Source organism: Pteropus medius, unplaced genomic scaffold (assembly GCF_902729225.1).
Source record: "Pteropus medius unplaced genomic scaffold, Ma_sr-lr_union100, whole genome shotgun sequence".
Lineage (NCBI taxonomy): Eukaryota > Metazoa > Chordata > Mammalia > Chiroptera > Pteropodidae > Pteropus > Pteropus medius.
Window position 1 is genome coordinate 1417010 of NW_024356249.1, and position 24251 is coordinate 1441260.

Here is a 24251-nt window from a genome sequence, read left to right on the forward strand (position 1 = left end):
AGTGACTTTAATTTATGTCGCTTTGGCAGAAAGGACCTAAGTCCAGGAAGTCGAAGTTACCAGGAAGCATACTAAGGTTTAAAATTACGAAGAACAAAATAATGAGTAGAGCAAAAAACAAGAAAGTGGCTCCTGCTACCACGGAGGCTCGGGCTGGGCCCGGGGAGAAGACAGGAGACGAATTAGATGTCTGCTCTCCCAGGTACTCGCCATGAGCTCAGTGCCATCCACACGGCACAGAGGGATGTCTGACCTCAGAGGAGGAGTCTGATTTTAGTTCAGATGATTCAAAACATTTCTGGAAGAAGCTGCCATAAGCCGCGGTTTGTAAAAGCACAGGGCTTCAATAGGTAGAAAAGGCGGCTTGGAGGCCGATAATGACAAGTAGTCCGGAGGGGAGCAAGGGACTCGTGGCTGAAGGCCAGTCTGAGACGAGATTGTGGCTGACGTTAGACTCTAAGCTGGGGACATGGTCTTTGTTCCACAAACAACATGGAACTCAGAATGTTTTTCACTAGGGAAATGACACGGTAATGAGTGTATTTTTGAAAGGCGGCGTGGCGAATTTAGTGGGCAATATAGAAACCAACAACTATGAGTACCAGTCCTCTGCTAGGTGCTTGTCCTATAGGTTATCGCATTCCATCCGCAAAACAAACCCGCAGGGCAGGCGGCACCATCTCAGGTTCCCAGATGAGAACGTGGAGGCTCAGAGGTTGGTAACTAAGTGGAGGGACAGAGATCTCTACCAGGGGCTACACGACGACGGTCTAGCTAGTGTGAAAGTAATAAGGGCCCTCAGGGAAAGGAAGCAAATGAATGGCCCACGAGAAGGTTGCAAAGGAGATACTGGCAGGTGGTGACAATCGATGGAAAGGTGCAGGTGAAAAAGGACTCGGAGGTCACTGACAGATGCGCTGAGGAAGTCAAGGAAGAAAGCTCATTTCCCTGGGGAATGGGAATGGACGGGAGCAGACATCGATCAGGTGCCTACGGCGAGCCGGGTGTTCAGCACTGTGCCATCAACATAAAGCACGTGCGGAACGGATGTCGAGAGAGGTCGTCTCGTCCAAGGCACGTGTGAGGTTCCAGGAGGACGGAGACGTCTAGTGAACAATTCAAACCACGAGCCTGGAGCTCAGAAAAGACTGCTCCATACACAGGTTCCGCACTCAGCTGTGCGGAGGTAATTATCCCCATGAAGGTGGCATTGTTGACAAGGGGACATATTTATGGGGAAAAAGAAAAGAGAGTCGGAGCCCACATTTACAGGTCGAGCAAAGAGCAAAGAAAACAGAAAAGACACGTAGAAAAGGAGAAACCACGAGTGCTGTCGCAGAAGACGAGAGGTGAGAGTTTCGGGAAAGACGGAGATAGGAAAATTCTAGTGAGGTCAGGAGGAGGAGGTTCTAGGGCACGTGGAGCAGCCAGGAGTAAGCAGCTCTCAAGATAACGGCTCCCGTGACTCGGTGAGGACGGGAATCAGGCTCCAAGAGATGAAGTGGGTTGGAGGCTGAGCTGCAGAACCAGCAAGCAAGGGTTCTTGTTTTCGCTAGACGAGCCCCGAGCTTTTGTCTCAGGGCATATGAAGAGACAAGGCCCTCAGCCAAAGAGGCTCGCTTCCTATTTCTCTAGGAAATATTCCTTGAACAGAATCGCCCTCATCTTTTCTGGGACCTCAAGAGCGACGCCCTTCGTCTACCAGGACAAGATGTCTGTGTGGGGGTCAACTCTCACCCTATCAGGTCGTGAACGGCTGGAGGACTGTAACTATGTCAGGGAGCTAATTTGTTACCTGGGAGACAGTGCTGCATGATAATGAAAAACCCGGGCTTCAGAGATGGAATCCTTGGTCCAGGAACTATGTGCCCTCGGACCTACACTCTCTAAGCAAGGGCTAGGAGCTGCAAAGCAGGGAGAGACAGCAGTAAACTAAGCACGCGTGAATGAAAATAAAGAAAGTGCTCACTCTGTGCCACGCAGAGTTCTAAGTACGTTACGCATCTTATTTAATTCTCACAAGCCCGCAAGGCAGGTACTATTTTGCAGATGGTAAAACTGAGCTACATAGGGGATACATGTGCCTGAGGCTGTCGGACTTTGATTCTGACCTGACTACCGAGTTGACCTGCATCACACTGGGACCTAAAGCTGTTTTTAACAGTCTCGTGGTAGATGTGACTCCCTTTGTGCCCTCTGCACCCCTCTTTCTCCTGTCCCCCCGGACGTCTACCTGCTCCTTGCTGGCGGGGGTTTAGGAGGGCCCCCCTAGCTTACAGATGTCAACTGTTTAGGGACTTGCTGGTTAAGTCCTCGGGCCTCCGTTTTCGTCCCAGGATCCTTTTCCTTTCTCCTACAGGTCTCAGGAGCAGAGAAGAAAGAGCGGGGATTCGTCTGACGACCTCGGATTAGGGCTCCGCCATTTACTTAACTGCGTGACTCGAAGCTCGCTTCACTGCGCTCTGGGCCTCGCTCATCGTCTACGAAATCAGGGTGGCGACGACGACTTTAGGGGCTGCTAGGAGGACGAAAGGAAGTAACATCCCGAGAGCACCTACCGTGGATATGGCGAGATGCTCGCTGAGCGCTCCCTCGCCCTGTCTGCCTCCTCCACCTGCCTCCTAAGGGGCTTTGCAGGTCAAAGGGGACCTCACTCTCCCTTTGCAGCCTGGGAACTGAAAAGCGCTGCCACCATACCTGACCCCCTGTCCGCCCTTTTTGAGTGACCAGCACCTTCCTTCCCTAAGAGTGGTAGGTTGAAGATGTCCTCATTCTCTTTACTGCTGAGAAGACACAGAATTCTTTTGTTTTTAACATGGTGCATTTTGAGATGTCAGTCATCAAGAGGAAAACAGCCCACTGGTCTGGGTGCCTACGACGCAAGCAATTCCAAGGCAGGAAGCAGCTCCACACTACCCACTGCCTCCTCAGCAGACACTCGAGGACTGGTTGCTTAGTTAACGAGCAGTAAGCTCTGGGCAGCCTGTGATGGTTCACTAAGGTGGGGATGGCTCGCCCGTCTCACAGCCGCTTCTTATACATCCTTGATCTTTTGATGGCTTCTACGGATAGGATGGGCGTTATTTTCCGAACCCCAAATCAAGACGCATGATATGAAACGTGATCTGGTAACAGTCAAGTGTGTTTGCAATCAGACTTCCAGAATGTCAGGGGTACAGCAGCTTGACACAGGCCCTCATTTCTCAATTATTTTATACCTGGGGTTAAAAGAGTAGTCACCACCCACCTGTCCCGATAGCCTAAGTTCTGTGAGGATGAAAAGGTCTGTCCACTGGAGTCATCTCCATAAACCCAGCTTTACGACCTCCCCAGAATCATTCTCCCACCAGCGTCTCCTAGGTCTTCAAAGTCATCACCAGCCCCCTGTGCAGTGTGGACAGACGGCTCAGGCTCGCCAGGCTTGCCCCACACCCATCCATAGATGGCATCGTCACTGCTAGGTGCAGGGGCCCCGCCCTGGGCCCAAAGGTGTGCCTGACTGCACATCGTGGGGGCTGCCTGGCCCTGCCCCCTCTCAGATCTGGACCACTTCTCCAAGCCAGCACTCTGGTTCCCAGAGAGAGCTGGAGCCCTGATACCTGTCTGCACGCTCCCACTCGCCTGCTGGCGATGGCCTCTCAGCCTCTCTGAGGGGACCCTGTGTCTGGTCTGGGCCATTTTCCCTGGTGTCTGGTACTCTGGCTTCGATCCACACACGCGTGGCGTGTCTCAGACATCCAGGTAATGGGGGTGACAGGGAGCTTCTTGAGGGCAGAGCCCCCCTCCCTCTCCCTTGGGCCTGGCTATTTCTGATGCCACTTCTCACCTCTCCTCAAACCCCTCCTTGTCCGCAGGACAAAAGAAATGAAATTCCTCCTCTCTCACACCTGCTCCTCCCTCTAAATTGTGTCCTGGAAGCAGCTTCTAAGCCCAGTGGGTGGTCTCCCCATTTACTTCAGGACCCAGCATTTTTCTTTGATTTCTGACTTGTTCCAAGGGCCAGAAGCTTGCCCGACAAGTCCCCTATCTCTGAAGCTTGCATGCCTCTGTAAGAACATCCTAGAAGAGCCACGGGGAGGGAGGCTTCTGAAGTTGCTTTAGAAACTACCTAAGTTTCCATGGTAATCAAGCCCTGTGGAGTCGCCACCACATTCTGGGCCTTTCTGTTTCCACTAAAAAGGCTGCTGAAAAACCTGCTCTTCCTCAGCCACCACCCCAGTAATGGAGCCGGTCTTCTGGGCACCCTGCCTTCTCTCCCTGCTCCTGCCTGCCCCTCTTGCTGACAGCCCCTCTTGCTGACAGTCCAGCCTCTGCAGGCAAGGGACCCCGATACAGTGTCGCAAGGTCAGTTTCTACGACAGGAGGGTCCCAGCCTGAATCTGGAATGTGGTCACTTGATAATTTAGACATGTCTGAGCACGTCTGTGCTGGTACAGGCATGGCCAGGAAGGCACCGGGCTGTGGAGAAATCACTCATCCTGACCGACACCCAGAATCGTCCACTCCGCGGCCGAGAGGCAGAACCCAAACCGGGCCTTACTGCCCAGAGCGACCTAGCTCTGCTTTTTTTTATACTTCCAGTCTGTCCTGCCCACAGACGTGGTTTCATCATTCCTTACAGGAACTTCCCAAAAGATCCACCCGCTCTTCGGCTGAAAGCATCGACGGGCAGGGCGTGCTCTTCGGATGTGTCACTTCTGCTGTTCCCACCAACCCTGATGCCATCGGATTCTCACGCGATCTTAATTCGACGCCTGCACTGAAACAAAAGCCTGAACCCCGACTTCTCACCTTACCTCCCCGCGTCCCCAGACCCGGCCGGTTTTACAAGGAGGTGCGTTTCCCTGTCGCAGTCAGCAGTAAACTCAGCTAAGTCTTAATAGCAGATTGTATTGGCAACATTCGGGGAGTCGGCTTTTGACCTAAGGGAAGGGGAACACCCATTTTGTGCGATTATTCAGTTGTTGAACACGAGGGGTGATTTTAAGCTGAGCAGAACTGGCCTGAGTTAGGGGGATGGGGAGCTGCACACGGAATAGGAGAAAGACCAGATTTGTCACGATCGGCGGCGGCTGCAGCAGAGGCTGAAATGTCCGGGGGTCAGGAGTCTGGGCGGGCACGATGCTGGAGGCTGAGCTGGGTAGCCGCGTGCGCGCTTTAATGCCCGCTGTCGCTGTTTTGAAATTCTTAATAATGTTTGGATCAGGGGTCCTGGGTTTTCATTCTGCACTGGGCCCCCCAAATTACGTCCCTGGTTCTGGTTGGAGGGGAGGAATGCTCTGGGCCTATGGCAGCGCAGCCCCTTCGGGGGCGCGTGACAGCCCCCCACCCTGACCTGGCTACCTGGGACATAGAGACCACACCCCATTCCCTGGACGTGGGTGTGGCAGCTTGTCAAAGCTTCAGCTATAGCTACCCCAGAAGGGAGCCAGACCACTGATAAGAGTCACGCAATATCACGTGGTCGCCGGGGGAGAGCCCCAGGACAATCTGTGCAGCAGACAGAGAGCCGGGCAGAATAAGGAATGACGACCCGTCAATCAGCCAGAGGGTACCATGGCCTCCGGCTGTGATCTCTTTCTCACCCTCTACCGATGATGTCACGATCATCCTCTTGTTCAACTTCTTCATACTCAACCAGCTCATCGCCATGGCAGGTCCCAGTCTTCCTATGGCTCACTACCTCCCTTCACTCAGGCCTCTGCTCTTATGTTCCCACCCCTGAGTGGCCTCCGGGCCCAACCACTGCTTCCCCCATGTATGACGATGCCCCTGTCACGCTCCGGCTCCCTCCCAGTTTTATTTTTCTCCATAGTTCTCATCACCTGACATCGTATCATAAATGTAAGGAACTTGGCTTTTGTCGGTCTCTCCAACTAGAACATAAGCGTCACAAGGGCTTTCTCCTACTCCCCACGATAGCCTGTGCTTAAACAGCGTCTGGCACATAATATAAATCAATATAATAGGATACGATATAATATAACAGCATAATAATACATACAATAATATATTAAAATATGACAAGAATGAATATACCATAATATGAATGAATGACTGAATGAATGAATGAGTAGGGTGATTAGCCAGAAACGTGTTATCTGTTCAAGCAATTTCGTCTTTATCATCCCATGGCCTGTGTGTCTTTGCGTGATGTTGGCCAGGCTGGTACAAGGCTGCTCAAAGCAGAGTGTCACTAAGGGTGGTCATTTAAAAAAGAAGTGCCTCAGTAGCTAAAATAATAATATCTAAAGATTGAGAACAATGCCAGGCACTGTCCTAAGCCCTTCACACAAGATCTCTCTGTAACTCTCACAACCGTGCTTCATGGAGACGCTATCATTCGCCCTCCGTGACAGAGGACGTTGAAAGGCGGGTGAGTAATTTCCTAATGTCACACGGCTCCTCTGAGGCTCCTTCGGTCCTGGACTAGTTCTCCATTGTAGTTAAAGCCTTGATTTCCCCTTGTCCTTGGGTGGTTCTACTTCCTGAGCGACGGCTCTGACCCCCAGTTAGGGACTGGAAGGTGGCTCACGGGCGAGTGTGGGCAGGGGGCTCCAAGGGACAGAGGGTGGCTCTTCCCAGAGAGCTCTCCTGGATGCCTTCGTCGACCACCGTCCTTTCCAGCTCCTTCCGGAGTCCGCTCTGTCTTAGCAGTTCCCTCTGAGAATTCAATGACGAAGCAACCTCTGCTCGGGGAATATGTGGCTTTCTTGACCTTCTGAGCAGGCAGGTTCCAGGACATTCTGACATGGCCTTTTTTGACCAGACTTGAGTGTGCAGGGCCAAGGCTGCTTGCTACACTTTCAAAATGCAAACCTATTATGGAAGCCAGTCCCACTGGCTGGCAAGGGTGTAGTTCCTCTGCGACCCCTTTCAACTCTAAGGTGAAATGAACCCTCCATGCTCCTGCAGCCCGGGCTGCTGGAGGAATCAGCCCTGGGCACTCATTCTACACTAGGCAGGTGTGGATGTGCTTTCTCAACCCTCCTGCAATGTGTCTCCTCCCTGAGACGTCTCTGCTTTGGGTGTAATCATCAAATGCTAACAAATAATCAAATGTGCACCTTCCGGTGGGCAAGACCCGTTCCACGGCGTAAGGAGTGAATGAAGCTCTGCTGAGGATCTTGAAAGAAAGGTGGTAAGACATAAGTCAGGAGAAGAGTTGTGAGGTTCTAACGAAATGGCACGTGAACCTACAGAAGCAGCTCGGCAGGGCGAGCAGACAGGTTTGAAGCCCGGGCTGTTCCCAATTGGTCACAATAGATTATGGACACTTCTCTGCCTACTGGAATGGACTTCGCGTAGGGTACGCACATACCAGTAACAACCATCGCTGGCTGAGGGTTTCTCATAAGCTTTGCCTCATGGTAAGTCATCGGCTTACTGAATTTATTCTCCCTCCCCAGAATATCTGATTTACATGGTTCTCCCCTCTCTCGCTCATGAGTTATGAAGTTTGAGGCATGGTGCCTCTCGGCCTTACGGAAACACCATCCTAGCTATGTCTCTAAGTCGTGCTAGAGTGAGAAACGTCAGTGGGAGAGGCTGACAGGAACCTGGATGTTGTTCTGCTTCACAGGGGACCCTAGAAGGACTTTACTGCCGTAAAGAAATAGTCCTCCGCGCAAGACCCATGTGCCTTGGACTTTTCATTTTAGGCTTGTAAGTTCCTAGAATCGCCGGGCCTTTTTCAAGGTCATTGTTTATCAGAAGAGGGATGTCTGGAGTTCACTGCACTGATGAACTGCTCTCTGGTGAGCCTGGTGGTTGGGGATGGGGGGATATTTGACATCAGCAGTTTACAAATCACTGCAATTACTCAAACTTGATAGCTTGAGCTGCTCTAGGGCATTCTCTTGTTCCCCTGACCGACTGGGACAGTAGAAAGGGTACGGTGACCACAGGTGGTAGGAAAAGGACATTTAATGATTTCCTTTTCCCATTACCATCCATGCCCTCAATTATGGCCATCATCCCCTCCGTCTGTCCCTTTGTGCTCTGAGAAAGAAGGCACAGAGAGGGAATAGAGAGATTCTGGGGACGCTGGCTCCTGCTTAGAAGCACAGAATTGGAGCCACGCTAGCGTGGGAAGACGTACGTGTGGCACAGGGAGTCACGGGGTCCTCAGCACAAGGCACTGAAGGCAGAGGCAGCAGGATGGGCTGTGAGTCTCCAAGTTGGTGTCCTTGGTCCAGCTCTGGCTCCAGTTACACCATTCACTAGCTGAGTGACTAGGACAACTGACATAACTACTCTTATCTGGAAGCACAAAGAGGTCAAACGGGATGGTCACTGGGTCCCTTCCATTCTTAACATTCTAGGAGTCCAAATTAAAGACAAAACTCTCAGGAATTCATGTATAATTTCCACCCTACTTCTAAAGGGAATTTGAGACATTTCATACCAGAAGTACACAGACCCTAGGACTGGTCAAATCAAGTTTAAAAAGAGAATAAGAAATCCCATGGATGGGAAGATAAGATCAGGAAAGAAGGTAAGCTAGGTTCTTTCTTGAAGGACTGCTGTTCCATCGAGACAATACAAAATACTTTCTCTCTGTTGCACAGAGTTCGCTTTTGCGATGCATTCAACAGATATTTGAGAGTGCAGACACTGTTCCGGACACGGGGGACAACTTGGAGAAAAAGGCAGACGAGGCTCTAGAGTTCGTGGAGCTTACATGTAAGTGTTGGGATGGGACAGTCAATAAACAAAAGAGAACGTTAAAAACACTACAGACACCTGGCACCCAGATCTTAATTCCTAATCCCACTCTCCAATAAAAGGAACCAGAGAAATGGCTGATTTTAGGCTGGGGCAGGATATACACAAGATGAGCCTGGAGTACCTCAGTGCCAAAAAATAAGGGCTCAAAAAACAAAAACAACCAACAAAAACCCACGTCAGAGGGACAATGAAAGAGCTCCCAATGGCCAAAGCCAGGACAACTGGAACAACGAAATAAACGAAATATTGGATTATAACCCAAAGCATGAAATAAATATCCATGAGTCCACACTGATACAAATAAATGATTGAATAAATTAAAAAATAGGGAAGAAGAGACAGATCCCCCGTGTAGAAGAATTTCAAATACTTTATATAGAAACTCCATCCTAAAAGAGAGAGAGCCTGAATCTCCGCTGTGCCCAGTGACTTCCTTCCAAAGGGGACAGTCTGGGAATGGGGAAGAAAGAGTAACCAACACCCACTACTTCAGCCAGGTGGTCAAGGTCAACATCAACAGTAGTAAATCACGGCGATACCCTTGAAATAATGCGATGAAAATGGCACTTGACCCGTGTAATCTTCCTCCCCAAAACCCATAACCCTGGATAAATTATCCTTGGTTGTATATCCTGGGTCTTCTAGAAGGTGTTTAAGTCAGACAGGGAAAGATAAACACTATATGATTTCACTTATATGTGGAATCTAAGGAATAAAAAGGACAAACTAATCAAAAAACAAAAAACAAAAAAAACCCCATAATCCAGTCTACTCACGAGAAAAACCTCACATGCATTCCAACAGATGACCAGCCTACAGTGTGAATGACCGGCACTCCTCAAAACTACCGAGGTCGTCAAAATTAAGCAAAGTCTGAGAAACTGTCACAGTAGGAAAAGCCTGAGGAGACGTGACAGCTTAATGCAATGGGGGATCCTATTTGGGGTCCTAGAGCAGAAATAGGACATCGGATAAACACTAAGAATCTGAATAAACTATGGACATTCGTTAATAACAACGTACCAATATGTATTCGTTAATTGTAACAAGTGTACCCTGCTAACAGAAGATATTAATAATAGGGAAAGTTGTGTGCAGGGTCAGAGGGTAGTATGGGAACTCTGTACCATCTGCTTAAGGTTTCTATAAACCTAAAACTTTTCTAAAAAATAAAGTCTTAGAACGAAAGGGATCTGAAGGTCAGAGATGGAAGAAGTCAGAGGCTCTGTCCTGTTGGCCTCGAATAAGCAAACTTCTGAGTCCCGCAGCTGCAAGGAGAGGAATTCTGACGACATCATGGTCTTGGGAGAGGACCTGGGCCTCAGATGAGACCCCGGCCCCATCCGGCATCCTGATGACAGTTCTCTGAGAACCGAATTAAGCCGGGCCTGGAATTCTGATCTACAGAAGCTGCGAGATAGTAAATGTTTGTTGTATGCTGCTAAAAATTTTAACTGAAACCAAGACACAACAGCAGCAACATCACAGAAAGTTAAGAGTGTCCTGCAGAAAATTAAATTAAGCAGAGAGAGTGGCGGGATGGCTTCATTACATCGGGAGGGCAAGGAAGCTCTCTCTGAGGCTGGAGTCTGAGAAAGCCGGCCACGGGGCGCTGGCAGGGAAGGCGCTGTGTGCACGAGGCGGCTCTGAGGTTCACCCAGCGAGTGAATTACAAGTCACCGTAGCAGTCACATGCTCCCTCGCCATGCTGCCCCCCACAACCCCCGCCCCGCCCCATGTCATCCCGTTCCTGCACTTCCGAATACCACGGATGATTCATCAAGACGCTTGTCTCTGGCAGTTGCTGGTACCCGAATGGTGCTGTGCCAGTTCGGACTAGATTCTCCCCTGGAGGCCCTGCCGAGGGGAACACTGGGTCCCACCCACCTCCCCCAGCCTCCTGGCTTGACACAGCTGCCCGACTTCATTAATTGCCAACTCTGGGTTGAGTGTTAATTAAACAATTGGTTGCTAGTTATTTCACAAGTTGCGGGGTGCCCTCTCTTTAGCCCGAGGAAATAGTTGAATCTGGGGCAGAGGAGTGCCCGGTGTGGACCATCCTCCGTCATGTTGGAACAGAGACGAGGTGGTTCATGGCATCTTTCCATTTTTATTTTGGCCCTGGTAGTTTCACCTATTTAGACGCTGGACCCCAAATTTGCCTTTTTCATTCTTGCTGACACCTCCTTCTCCACCTGCTCACCACATGCTTGCTGCTGTTAGACCCCGGCTGATCTCTCTTGTCACTCGATCTAACCCTTTGGGCACCTGTCTGTCTGTGCTCAGTTACAGAAGCCTAACATCCACTCTGGGTGAAAGCTAAGGCTGTAGACCTTTTTGTTCTGCTTTGCTGTAAATACCGGTAGTTTGAGTGAATGATTGTTTTGCTGTGTCCATGAGGTGGCTGTCATAGGTAGCTGCCTCTCCAAGTTCTTCAACAGGTCAAGCCTAGGAGGTTAACTCCTGGAGGGCGGGAACTGGTCAGGTTCTGGGAGGGGCTGGTGCTGAAATGTCTCTTTTGGACACACAGAGTTCTTTAGGCCAAGGCATCACTTCTGGGTTGACACCCCCACCTCTCAGTGTCCCCCCTCAGCACAGCAGGGGTTGTGGAAGCACAGCTTCCGTCCTGAGTCTGCTCCTCCCCAGCTCCTAGCTAAGCAGCTCCTGGGCTCAGCAGATGGCACTGCTCGGGGCATCTGGACCCCACGGCCATTGGAAAGGACACTAGTGGTCCCCCTCTGTCTCCAGAAGCTAACATCAGCAGCCCAGAAGGGAGCTGTCAGAGTCGAAACGTCCTGGAGACTTAGCACCTGGACGGAGGTGAGCCACGTACCTGGCCTGGAGAGAGGGGGAGATGAGAGTGTGTGGGGAGCTGCGGACACCTCAAAGGGGGGGATGACGGCGTGTCCGCTCCCCAAGCTCCCGGGCTCCTGCTCGGCCCACAGCGACCTGTTCACTCAGCTTTGCTTGCATTCCCCGGGGGGCCTCTCCAGGGCCTCGGAAAGCCCGGGTTGCTGGAGCCTGTCTGGAAAACCACGAGCCCGAGCGAGAACACTCGCAAAAACAGAGCACCTCCGCTTTTAGCTTTTTACATTTCGGGGTCCACGCAAAGTTTGGACTGGGAGGTGGAGACGGAAAGGCTTCTGCTGCTACTGAGACTGTGGAGATCGAGCTGACCCCTCGTGTCGCCGGAGAGGACTCTGAGGGATGGAAAAGGTCGGCAGGGCAGGTTTTGCGGGACACCAGAGGAGGGGTGTGGGGAGTGCCAGAGAGAGCCACCCGGGCACTCCCTCCGCCGGCCTCTGTCACGAGCGAGCACTGGGGTGGGACCCAACCGTCAGGCCCCCGACAGATTCTGTCACTCTCTTCCTCGCCCAGCCCTCGGCTCGCCAGGCCTCAGGGAGCTCTGCACACCTGGAGGGACAGCCCCCTCCGCTCCCCAGCCTGACCCACTCCTCAGCTCCCGCCTCCGCTCAGAAACCCAGAGCCAATTTGTCACCAGAGGGGCCTGAGCTGGGCACGTGCGCATGGCGCCTGACGCCTCACTGGCACGTGTGTCCGTGGGCAGAACTCACCTCCCTCTCTCTCCAGAAACACTTCTCACTCCCTCTTTCCAGGCCCAGCTCCCCGCCAACCAGCTCCGCACATGCGGCGGCCACTTTCCTCAGGCTGCGGTGGGCACGCCCAATGGCTAGCGTCGCCTCTGAATCGAGACCCACGCCAGAGACCAAAAAGCACGTTTTAGCTCTTCTGGGAGAAAAGGGCACATGCAGACCGCGGAGTCGCGTTTACGTCCCACAGACGGTGGCCTGTTCCTGCAGAACCACCCAGTTCTCTGTACCCACAATCCCTTATGAGGCCCAGATAGGTCCTGTGGCCATGGTAATGACAGAGGGTGAGAGACGGACATGACGGCCCCCCATTCTGAAGTCTGGTCTGTGTATAAAATGCCCAAGTATCCGGGTTCACGCTCCCTCCAGGTCTGATGCGTCTCCCAATGCCACAGCCACACCGTCCCTCCCACGCCAGGCAGGCAGAGCCCCGAGGTAAGGACCACGCCTTATCAGCCTTTGCACCCCCAGCAGCTGGCACAGTGGGGAGTGGTTAAGAGGAACTCAAAAACCCTTTGATGAATGAATGAATGAGTCGGTGAGCAGAACCCTGCCCGAATCGTGGCCTTCAGCTTCTGGGCACCTGGCCATTCTCCCAGAACCTAGTAACCGGGACCTTTCCGCCCCCACGGCCCCCAAGCCTGCGGCCTTACCTCCCATGAGGAAGAGCAGCCCTGCCACGTACTGCATAAGGCCTCGGTCCCAGCAGCAGCCCAGCACGCCGATGATCCAGCCGAAAAGGATGATGGCCACCGCCATGCCCATGAAGCCGGCCGTCATCCTGCGCAGGTCTGTGGGGGAGCAGGAGGGACACGGTTACCATTAGAGCCTGGAACTCGGGGTCAGGATGCACCCCGACCCCGGGCAGAGGGGAAAGGGCGCGCACTGCAGGGGCAGGAAGCCAGCCTGTCCCTCTCAGAGAGGCGGGTACAGCCACGCTGCCTCCACGGAGCAGAGAGCCCGGATGACGACTGTGTCCTTGTGTGCAAAACCTGCCCGGACAGCTTGGTTCCCGAGTACAGGGAGAAGGTGGCATCATAACGGTCATCATTTCTTGTACGCGTCTTTTGTGCCAGGTGCAGGGCTGTCCTTCCCAAGCCTCTATCTCAACCTTCTGAGACAGGCACCGTCTTTATTCCTATTTGAAAAATGGAGCAACTTGCCGCAAGCCATACGCCAAGTGAGTGGCAGATTCTGGCATCCAACCCGGATCTGCATGGCTCCCAGGTGCTGACCTCTCAGCTGGGTGGGGTCTGGGCAGTCTGGCTGCAACTGCTAAGGTCTCCCTCCCTTCGCTCTAGGGTTTGCTGGTCCCTCCAGAAGGCCCGGGGTGAGAGGAAGCTGCCTGTAGCTCCCAGTTCCTTCACCGCCAAGCCAGCAACCAGGCCCCAGCTTTCCCTGCATGTGGTGTTGCCGGGTGGGGAGCCACACTTCCTGCTCTCAGACTGAGCCCCCAAGTGACACCCCCGGTCCCCTGGACCCCAGGTCAGCTCAGCTTTCTGGGTCAGGCCCTTCCCTGCTCCAGGCCTCACTGACCCTACCAAACAAAGTCCAGCATGACCCCAGCGGGGAGGAGGTCTGTCGGGAAGGGAAGTATTTTTAGCAGAGGGCAGAGGGCAGAGCTGCTGTCCTGTCTTGGTCAGCTTCCCTCCTGGCTACTCCACGGCCCTCCGATGCATCCCCCACCCCACCTGCCTCACACTGCTTCCCTGGCATCCAGCCTTCTTATTCCTCCTGGGTGACACTCCACCCACTTGTCATGGACCCCTCCCACCCTGCCCCAGCACCCACCCACCAGCAGCTAGCTCCCTGTCCACCTGTGTCATCCGTGGGGTGGGAGGAGGGGTGTCCACCTATCTACATCTGAGCCTATCAGATAGCCTCAGTCCCTCCAATAGGCATCCGAACAAGAGTGACGCCACTGCCCCGGTCTCTACCTGGGGGACACTGCCAGAGAAGCCTGGAGGACCCCATGGGCATTGCCTTCTCTCACGGGAAGGGAGAAGTGAGGGTGGAGGGGAGGTTCGTAGGCCCTGAAGTAGGCCACGGCAGTTCTCGTCTATGCCTCTGGGACACCACGGGTTCCCTTTTCAGAGAATGGGGGGTTTCTTGGGGAAACCTTGGCCCCTTCGGCAGTTCTAGAGACAGACAACCCTGCTGAAGCCATAGAACCCCTCTCTGCTGCACTTGGCCGTGCTCGCTGGAAGGCCTGACTGGTCCCCCAGGCTCTGCAGACCCATGGGAGCCAAGGTACCGCTTGGGGGAATAAGTGAATAATGTGTCACGTAAGGTGGGTCCTCTTGGGCCAAGGAAAGGAAAGTGGGCTGGGCAGGAAAAGGGAAATGCAAGTCAGAGAGAGAGGGAAGGTATTCACCAGAGGAGGAAAGCGAGGTGTTCTACTTAGAAGAAAACAGGAAAAGGCAGAAAGAGAAATGGAGAGGATAATTCCCCTCCTAAAAGTTCCAAGACCGACAACGGTTATCAGTGTCACAGGCTGGGGACTGGCTGTGGCCTCTAACACAGATCACGTGCACTCTGCTGACTCTCAAAGGGCTACGTCAACTGATGATGTGGAAAGAAGGGTGAAAACCAGAGGTTGGGCCTGAGTATTGTCACCGCCCCAGGAGGATATTCACTGTCACCCTGTGAGCCGGACTTTGCCAGAGCCACAGAAATTGTACAGCTGGTTATTTGTCCTCAGGCCTGTGTGGTAACTCAGAGCAGCTGCGGCGACAACTTGGAAGGGAGCTGGGACAAGAAATACTCCTATTTTACGGATAAGAAAAGCAAGAGCCAAAGAAGTTAAATAATTAATCGATAAACAGTCTAAACCGGTGAACTAAAAGAAGAATGAGTTGGGTTACTGAGTGGGAAAATAAAATTAATAATGTAATTAAATACCTACTGGGTTATCCTGACAGGTTGAATAAATGCATTCCTTCCTCTCAAATAAAGCCAAAGCCAGAACTACAGTGAAGAGATTTTTTTTAAAAAAGAGAAATTTACAAGGATGGGGGGGGTGGCAGGAACGCGGATGACAGCAAAAGATGGGAAACTGCAAAGCCGATGGGCAGTGTGACTGGCCCACAGAGAGAGCCAAACCTAAGGCCAGTCTGCCCAATCCCCAGAGCCTCACGAACTGGCCCAGCAGGTCCCTACGAGCCAGGTAGTTAGCGGGGAGGGATATAAAAAGAAGATTTGGTGGAAGCTGTTTGAGACGGAACTAGATTTCCAGATCTCCTCAGCCACTCCCAGGCACCCCCACGTCCTGGCCCCAGGGCTGGAGTGGGAGCACTTAGGACAGGGGTCGACAAGCTCAGGTGAGGGCTGGCTGGTCCGCATAGCCGAGGGCCATCACCTGCAGGGTGGTTACATGGCTATGCGCGTATAGAATGTTGCGAGCTTATCCTCCAGGCCCCCGCCCTCCTCTGCCTGGCTCCCAGAAGCTGGCTGCCTGGCCTCCGCCCTCCGGCCTGGAGGCTGGGAGAAGTCTTTCTAGTGAAGACCAGCACAAGGGGACACACTTGGACATGCTGACACCGGGGGTGCCCTGCAAGCAGCTCCTCTGACCACTCTCCAAGGAGGCCCACCCACTCGCTCAGGCTTCCAGGCAGCTCTCGAGCACCCCAACCAGACAACCACCCACCAGATATCTGAGAAAAGCCTATAACCTGGAAGAAAAAGAACCTGAGAAAACACTGAGCAGGGAGAAGAAAAATTTAAAATTATGATTAAAAGTATTATTAATATTCCCAGAGAGATAAGAGAAGAAACACAGTTTGCCTCCGTGAAATAAGAACAGGATACTATTGAATGGAACTATGTGGCAAACAAAAATAACAGAATCAAAATCACTGAAATTCATATCATTTATGTATTAACAGTCCTATCCTGTTCCAAAAAAAAGATGTAAGGAGGCTTACAGACCACACACAGTACAATAGGATAAAAATAACTGGTGAGGAAATGAAGGAAAGAGAAAATAAAGAAAAGAAAGATAAAGCCAGATTTACATTCAGACATAAAATTTAGTCCATGAGGCCTTCAGCAAGGTATCTGTTCTGTATCTGAACTGAAAGGCATTATATATTATTTTCATTGTCTTTAAATCTCTGTTGCTTTTTGTTTACACTTGAGTAAATCCCCAAGGGTCACTCTGCCTGTGGAATGACCCACATGAGATGGCCCCACTCCTGCCCATGGGGGTTACCCGACGGTCAATGTGACCCCTTTAGAAGGAACTGCCTTTTCTTTTTTCAAAATAATTTTTTATTTTTCAATTACAGTTGACATACAATATTATATTAGTTTCAGTGTACGGCACAGTGATTAGACATTCGTATAACTTATGAAGTGATCACCTGATAAATCTAGCATCTCTGACACTGCACATAGTTATGACAATATCGACTATATTCCCTATGCTGTACTTTAACATCCCCGTGACTATTTTGTAACTACCAATTTGTGCCTCTTAATCCCTGACCCCTTTTTCACTCATCCCCAAACCCCTCCCCTCTGGCAACCATCAAAATGTTCTCTGTATCTATGAGTTTGTTTCTACTTTGTTCATTCATCTATCTATTCTGTTCTTTAGATCCCACATACAAGTGAAATCACATGGCATTTGTCTTTCTCCGTCTGACTTACTCCACTCAGCACAATACCCTCTGGGTCCTTCCATGTTGCTGCAGATGGCAAGATTTCATCCTTTTACGTGGCTGAGTAATATTACATTGTATATACACACCACCTCAGCATCATTTACAATAACCAAGGTGTGGAGGCAGCCTGAGTGTTCAACGAGAAACTGCCTTTTCTAGTCTTTGTGACGGCTCGCTGTGCCCCCAGGAATACTTTGTATCCAGGTACTTATATCACTCGTATTTCTTTTCCCATTTCTTTCTGCCTCTTTAGGAAAAAAAAAAAAAAAAAAAAGGAAAGAAAGAGAAGAGAAGGGAAGGGAAGGAAAAGGAAAACTAACACATCTCTCTGAAGCTTTGGGAAAATATTATGCATGGTAAGCCTAAGAATAATCCCCTTGGAAAGAAGCTGGAACGGAGAGGTGGCCTCTGAGGCTAAAGCTGAGATAAAGAAAAATATTCTTATGCGTCATGTTGGGTTTGAGCCCATTATCTGTATTCCATGACCTAACGTTTAACATTCAAATTTTCGAAATGAAAAAGGTTCATTCTAAACTTTTTAGCAATAGCATTTAGTTCAGCACAGTGGAGAGGAGTGGGCAGAAGGGGTTGATGACAAGGGGGGCGGGGTGGAGGAGGAAAGGCAAGGAGAACCATTAAATAGAACCAAAAAAAGCAGTTCTCCCTCATGGAAAAATTTTGATTTTGAAGTTTACACTGCTATTAACATTTAAATTGAAAGGTATTGCTTGCAACTCTACACGGGAAACCAAGGCATATGCATTTAAATAAACACCACTTAGAGAAGAAAAATATATATGCGCTCTGAATATCTTTCTATTTGCTCTTTCAAGATCTCGCAGAAAAAAAAATGATAATTTGATTTAAAAAAAAAAAGAAAGAAACGAGAACAGTGAGGGTAAGTATATGTTAGACCTTGCTGTGATGGTGAAGACTTGGACAGAGGGAGAGAAGAAACTCTCTTAATGGCCCCAACATCAAGAGTGTGGAGTGACCAGCAAGGTCATGGTCCTCCCCTGCTGGCCACACAGGGCACCTCTGGGTGAGCCTTGTTGGTCAGAAGCCTCTCCCTTCTGTAAGATATAAGCACATTGCCAGTGGAAGGGTGTCAGCTGCCCTGGGAGCCAGACATTCATTCATAAGTCAGTTCCTTGGGGTTCAAGGTCACAGGAATTAGAGGGCAGAGCAAGATGATGGGGCCATAACTCAAGAGTTTTTGCCTCAAAGGGTCAGCCTGGAGAGTAAGAAGTAGAGAGAGAGAGTCTGCGATGAACACGCTGGCTATCGGATCAGCTCAGGACAGGTTGATCAAAGGAGAGGGAATATTCCAGGACCAAATTACCGCATGGCAACCGTCTCTGAAGGAAGTGGGGAGCTGGATCCTGGGTAACCATCAAGAGATTCAACACATGGCGATGGAAGCACAGATTCTTGGAACCAGGCTGCCTGGGTTCAAATCCTGGCTCTGCCACTTACTGGCTGCGGGAACTCAAGCAAGTCAGTCCACCTTCTATATTTGTAAGTGGAGGACAGGACTTACTTCAAAGGGTTATTAAAAGGATTAAATGCTTAGAGTAGTACCTGACACGAAGCTTGATCTATGCAAGTGTAAGGAGAAATGGAAGTCACTTAAAGTGGTTCTCTTTTTCTTCACATGCCACATCTTTTGCATTTGCTGTACATGAGCACGCAGAAACTGAGTAACATGTTGGAGATAGGCCTTAATTTAGAATTGGGTGCCCAGGGGGAGCAGGCTTCTCCTGTGCCTCTCAAATAGCTGCAGAGGCCAAGGTGAAGAGTCTATTTTTCTATTTATTAAAATTGAGATGCTTTTGCCCTGGAGTGTTGATGCCTCATCCTCCCAGGACCAAAACAGCTGGAGGCTACAGCAGCTAATAGCAGAGGTGCTGCTGGCCATAGAGGCTATTTGAACCCTGGGCTCTCGCAGTGAGCACTACACTGATCTGGAAGGAAGAGGCATGGGCAAGGCTACGGCTCTGTTGGGAGGGTTTCAGTGATCTCGTCAATGAAAACCACAACAGAGAAGTAGCTAACAGGAAGTTTTGCCTATAACTTTCTTCTAGAGTGTAAGTTGGTTCAGGATGATAACGCTGTTATGTTTAAGAAATTATTTTTACGTGGATACAAAATCATTCTTCCATTTCCATGAGAAAATGCCTGACTTTGGGGCTTCGCTTCCTCAAAGGTTCTTTCCTCCCTCCTTCTCCAAGCCCCCCAGGCTGCAGTGACAACACTCTGCACTTCCCTGAATGACCTGGTGCTTTCCTCTTCCCCGATGGCGCTGTGCTCTCTGCCAACATGGCTGCCCACACGCTCCACCTGGCAAGCTTCTCGTCACCCGTAAAGATTTTCCTGACAAGTGAATGTCTAGGAGGCTTCCAGGGCATGTTAGCAGACACGCGTCCAGTGCTCAGGGCTCCTGTAACTCCTGTCAACATGTCGTATTACAAGTATTTATGTCTCTCTCCCTCCAATAAATGAGAGCTTGTTCAGGGCTGTGGTGATGTCTGATTTATTTTGTTCTCATGTGACTGACATGAGCAGGTGCTCAATAAATGTTTGCTAAATGAGATCATCGCCCCATGCTGTAACAATGACTGAAACTGTGTGCCCCACAAAATAGTATAGGGTGAGGCTGTACCTACCCAATTCAACCCAATTCAAATCGTTCAAATGTCACTGTGATTTGAAGACAATTTCTCTCCTCCAATATGATTTTGATTTTAAAAGCCATTGTGAACTAATATTTAAAAATTCAACATATTTGTTTATCATATGCAAACAAAGTATCAACATAAGTCCAAAGTCCAGATCGCACAGAACCATGCAACGTGGAGGCTTCTTGCCATAAAGTTTAATGAGCACATATGCTACCCCACAGATTATGAACCCCATAGATATTTCTGCACTGCCCCCCAAATCAGGAAGAGATCACGGGGGAGGGTAGTTGCTGTAGAAATTTAAAAAATGATTTTTGGGTCATATAATGGGCTGGAAGTTTCCTCCTCCCCAACCCTACCTCCGGATTAAAGAGCTGCCATAAATAGGGAGGTTATACGATGCTGCCATATACAAATCACACGTCAAAACAATGGAAGGCAAACTGCAAAATCTGTACTCGCCCGATGAGAGGTAGGTCAGCAGCTAAAGCAAGTGCCTGGAAACAAGAAAGGAGAAGGGGGAAGAACCCAGAACTGCGAGGCAGAGTCCCAAACCAAAAAAAAAACAAAAACAAAAAACAAAAAACAAAAAATCCACAAGGATGACTCCTTCTCCCTGCAGCCGCTCTGCTAAGCCAACAGCAGAAGCTGCAGGAGGGAAAGACAAAAAGAAACGGGGGCTCAGCCAACTAGATACACCTGGGTGGACCCAACTGGGCGGCCGGTTCTTGGTCCCAGGGGTCTTCTTACTGTGAGTGATGAGCTGGACGAGTATAATCCTCTGTACTGCCCCAGAGAAGCTCCCATGTTCCTCCTCTATGTCATGTATCACTGACAGCTACTCTGGGTGCAGAGGCTAGAAATCAGGGTGGCTTGGCAAGAATGGGCCCCCAGAGTGTCCCCCACAAAGCAACAAAAGTTGGGAGCTTTAAAACACATCGGCACCTTAGAGGGTGCTGTACTTGCCAGAAAAAATGCTGCAGGCACCTGAAAAGTGGTTGATGGCAAAGAATTTGAAAAGCCTGGAGAAGGGGAAGATAAATAGGGATGAACATTTATTGTGCATTTACAACGTGCAGGTATTGTCCTGAGCAATTTACGAAGAAGATGGCCATTCAGCCTCCCAATGGCTCTGTAAGGTAGCTGCTATTTCTGTCATTTTGTAGACACAGAAATCGAGGCAAGGGAATTTCAGTTGATCAAGGTCACACAGCCAGAATCTGAACACCAGGATCTACAGGCGGGTCTTGGCAGGGACCTCAGTCTGCCCGTGCCCTTTCCTTTCCTCTGTCCCTTTTGGATTTCAGGTCACTTCAAACCCCAGGAGAGATGTTAACATTCGATAAAAGATAATAGAATATTATTTGGCTATTAAATTACTCTTTTGAAGAATGTCAATGACCAAGGAAAAGTTTATAACAGAAAACTAAATGAAAAATAATGCACGAGCCTATGTGTTCCATATGATCCCTACACTGCAGGTTATATATGTGAACCCGAGCAGGTGCACCCAGGTGGGAAAAGCAAGGGAGAAGTACAGCACACGTTAAGTGGAAACAAGTACTTGCTACGACTTAGTAGAAGCTAAGTTCTCTTCGGCGGTAGAACTGATAGGAATTGGGGACTGAATGTCGAGTGAGAAGGGAGAGGGGTAAGTCAGGCTTCTGGCTTGGATGATGAGAAAATGGTGACATTATTGACGAGGATACAGAACAAAAGAAGAGGCACAGAGTGTTGCTTCTCTGTTTGGGTTTATTTGTTTGTTTGTTTGTTTATCTGGAGGGAGTGCGGGAGGAAGGACAAGAAGAACAGATCTCGTAAGAGGAGAGAAGCTGTTAAGTTTGTTAAGCGCCTAATAGGTCTCTAAGTGGAGATGTCCCTTAGGGCCCTGGCTGTATGTGTCTAGTGCGGGGCGGGGGAAGAGATTAGTGCTTGAGATGTTGATATGAGACTCGTGTCAATGCTGCAGGATGGAGCGCCTGCTCTCCCAGGGTAGGTGTACAAAAGCGAGAATGAAAAGTGGCTACGGACATAATTTGAACACCCGCATTTAAGCGATGAGAAGAGAGAGGAGAGGAGGACGAGAATGGATGGCCAAGAGGGACGGGCAATGGGAGACATCACGGGAGGGAGAGGGAGAAAGGGTTCCAATGACGGCTGATATTCCCGAGATCAAATAAGACATCACGTCATAAAACATTCATCGAAGACTTCCTGAGCACCAGCTGTGTGCAAGCACTGTGCTAGCAACAGGGAACGCAGTGGTTCATAAAATTGGCACGGTCTCTCCCCACGTGGAGGCTTACCAGAGAGTCAACTAGGAGGTCCCCCATGACCTTGACAAAGACTCTTTTAGTGGAAGTCAATCTCACTGAGTAACTAGGAATGAATGGGTGGAAAGAAGTAAAAGTCACTTTAAATATAATGCATTCAAGTAGACTGTAGAAAAGAACAGGGAAATGGGCTGGAAGGGTGGAACACAGGGGGACGAGGACTTTTTTTTTTTTTTTTGAAGTATGCGAGACTTGAGTCCATTTCTATGCAGAGGAGAATGAATAAGCAGAGTGGATAAACCTGAACACCAGAGACAACACCCTCTCGCCTACTCGGAATTTGATCCAAACCAAACGGTCAGACCCACACGCAAACTCAGGAAAGTCCCTGATTCCAGTTGACAAACACCCTCGCTGAGAATCTCTCCAGGGCTCCACTCAGAACCACTCGTTTTGTAGGAAGCGCCCATCGTGGAGCATCCTTGTGGGCCTCTCGCTTTGCGCTCATTCATTCGGTCACCAGTGATTTGCTCACTTGCTCTCAGCCAGGTATTGTTCTACAAAGATGAGCAAGACAGCAGCCCTTCCTTCGAGATGGCCCCAAGCCCACGAAGCCTCGGCCTGTCCGCCATGTCTCGTGCAATCGATCAACGGCTTGGAGAACAGAGGTGGCATTGTTTCTTCATTGTGTCTCTCACGGCATCTAATACATGGCAGGGACTCTAACTCTCCATTTCATGAAGGAGTGACTCTGCTCCATCCAGTAAAGACACGAATGAGTAGGAGCTCACAGTGTCTCTCCCAGAAGTTCAGTGAGCAAATGCCAGAAAGGAGCTGGCATTTATTCGTCACTTATGTGCCAGGCACTGGTGACAGTACGTAACTCACTTAGAGGCAGTCGATGAGAAAGCTTTTTTCGATTTGTTTTGTTGAAAAGTGATGCCTAATGGCTTCACTTTTATGTTTTCAAATATTTTCCACTTTGTAGGGCTCGCTTTCTATGCTTGAAGTGTCTCACGTGATTAGAAGCATTTTTCATGCTTCATGTGTAGTCAGTCACTTTCGAATTTTGCCAGTGTTTGGCTGTGGGGTCTTTTGTCGAGTAAACGTTTACCGTGTACTTTGTGTCAGGTTCTGTAAGAGACAAGCATGCCCACCCCGTGGCCCAGCGTGTGCCTCTCTCCCCGCTGCCCTGGGTGTTGTCTTTGTTCGTGGCAGGCTACTGAAGCCTGTTCCAGCAAAGCCAGGGTCATTGGCAGATACGTGAAAACCCAGAACACGACAGGAAACATTGGGCAAAACCTTTTTTGCTGTTGTTCTCTCAAAGGAACCTGGTGTGTTTGATTTATCTCCAAGTTAGAAAAAAACATGGCTCATGAATTTTTTTTTTTTAAGCATGATGGATAAAATATTGAAAGCAAAATATTTATACATTGATGCCCAGACTTTTCTACTCTTCAGATGACTTCTAAAGCAATGGCAGCCAAGCTGTTTATCTGACACTAGCTCATCAGGTCATGACACTTCCTGGGTCCTCCCACCCAGCAGCACAGAACAATTCTCAAGCTCAAGATTCATTTCTGTCTTCTGGGGACATGGTTCTTGTCACTGGGAAAAGGAAAAGAGCCAGGACGTCAGTACTTGTAGGATTTAGATGCAGAGGTGGGAGGAACATTGCTGGATCCTGGGCTGGACCTCATGGGTCTGTGAGTAGCAGGGACTCCAGTGGCAGAGTTGTCTAGATGTCCCTGAGGTTAAAGACAAGGAACACACCGTCCTGCCTGCTCACAAGGCTCAGGGCCAGAGGACACGGGGCAAGACTCAAAGTCTTAGAACTGGAAGGAAGTTGAAACCTGGCTCCTTCTGGCTCTGGGAACATATGACACCCCCAAAATTTAAATAGAGTATTCTCTTTATTGAACGGGGAGAGTTTAAAGGTATCTGCATTTATAATATTCAATTCTACTTTGGCTGCATTCAAATATATTTGCAACCTATATAAAGCAGAGCTAAGTTTCCACTAATACTATGTCTATTCACTCGACATCAACGGGTCAGACCTCTCTCCTGAGCTCTCTCCTGGTCCACACGTCTCGTGGCTTTCTCAACATGTCATCACAGGTGGTCCCCGGAGGGCACTAACTCGGAGCCTCTAAAACCCCAACTCCGTTCCTCATCTACTGTCTGAGCGCCCCCTCTGTTGACGCCGATGGCACGAACTCCTCGCGACCATCTGTGCCCCGACCCCCGCGGCATTCTGAAGCCCCCTCTTTCATGGCCCGTCACGTCTGA

The 24251-nt window shown here is 50.0% G+C and overlaps 1 protein-coding gene across 1 annotated transcript in view; it reads right to left on the reverse strand.

The window, feature by feature from the left end:
• TMEM178B (transmembrane protein 178B) overlaps nucleotides 1-24251 on the reverse strand; it is a 305165-nt gene that overhangs the window by 15533 nt on the left and 265381 nt on the right. The window contains exon 3 of the mRNA XM_039860967.1: nucleotides 12995-13132. Coding sequence (XP_039716901.1) covers nucleotides 12995-13132 — 138 coding nt within the window. The remainder of the gene's footprint in view (nucleotides 1-12994; nucleotides 13133-24251) is intronic.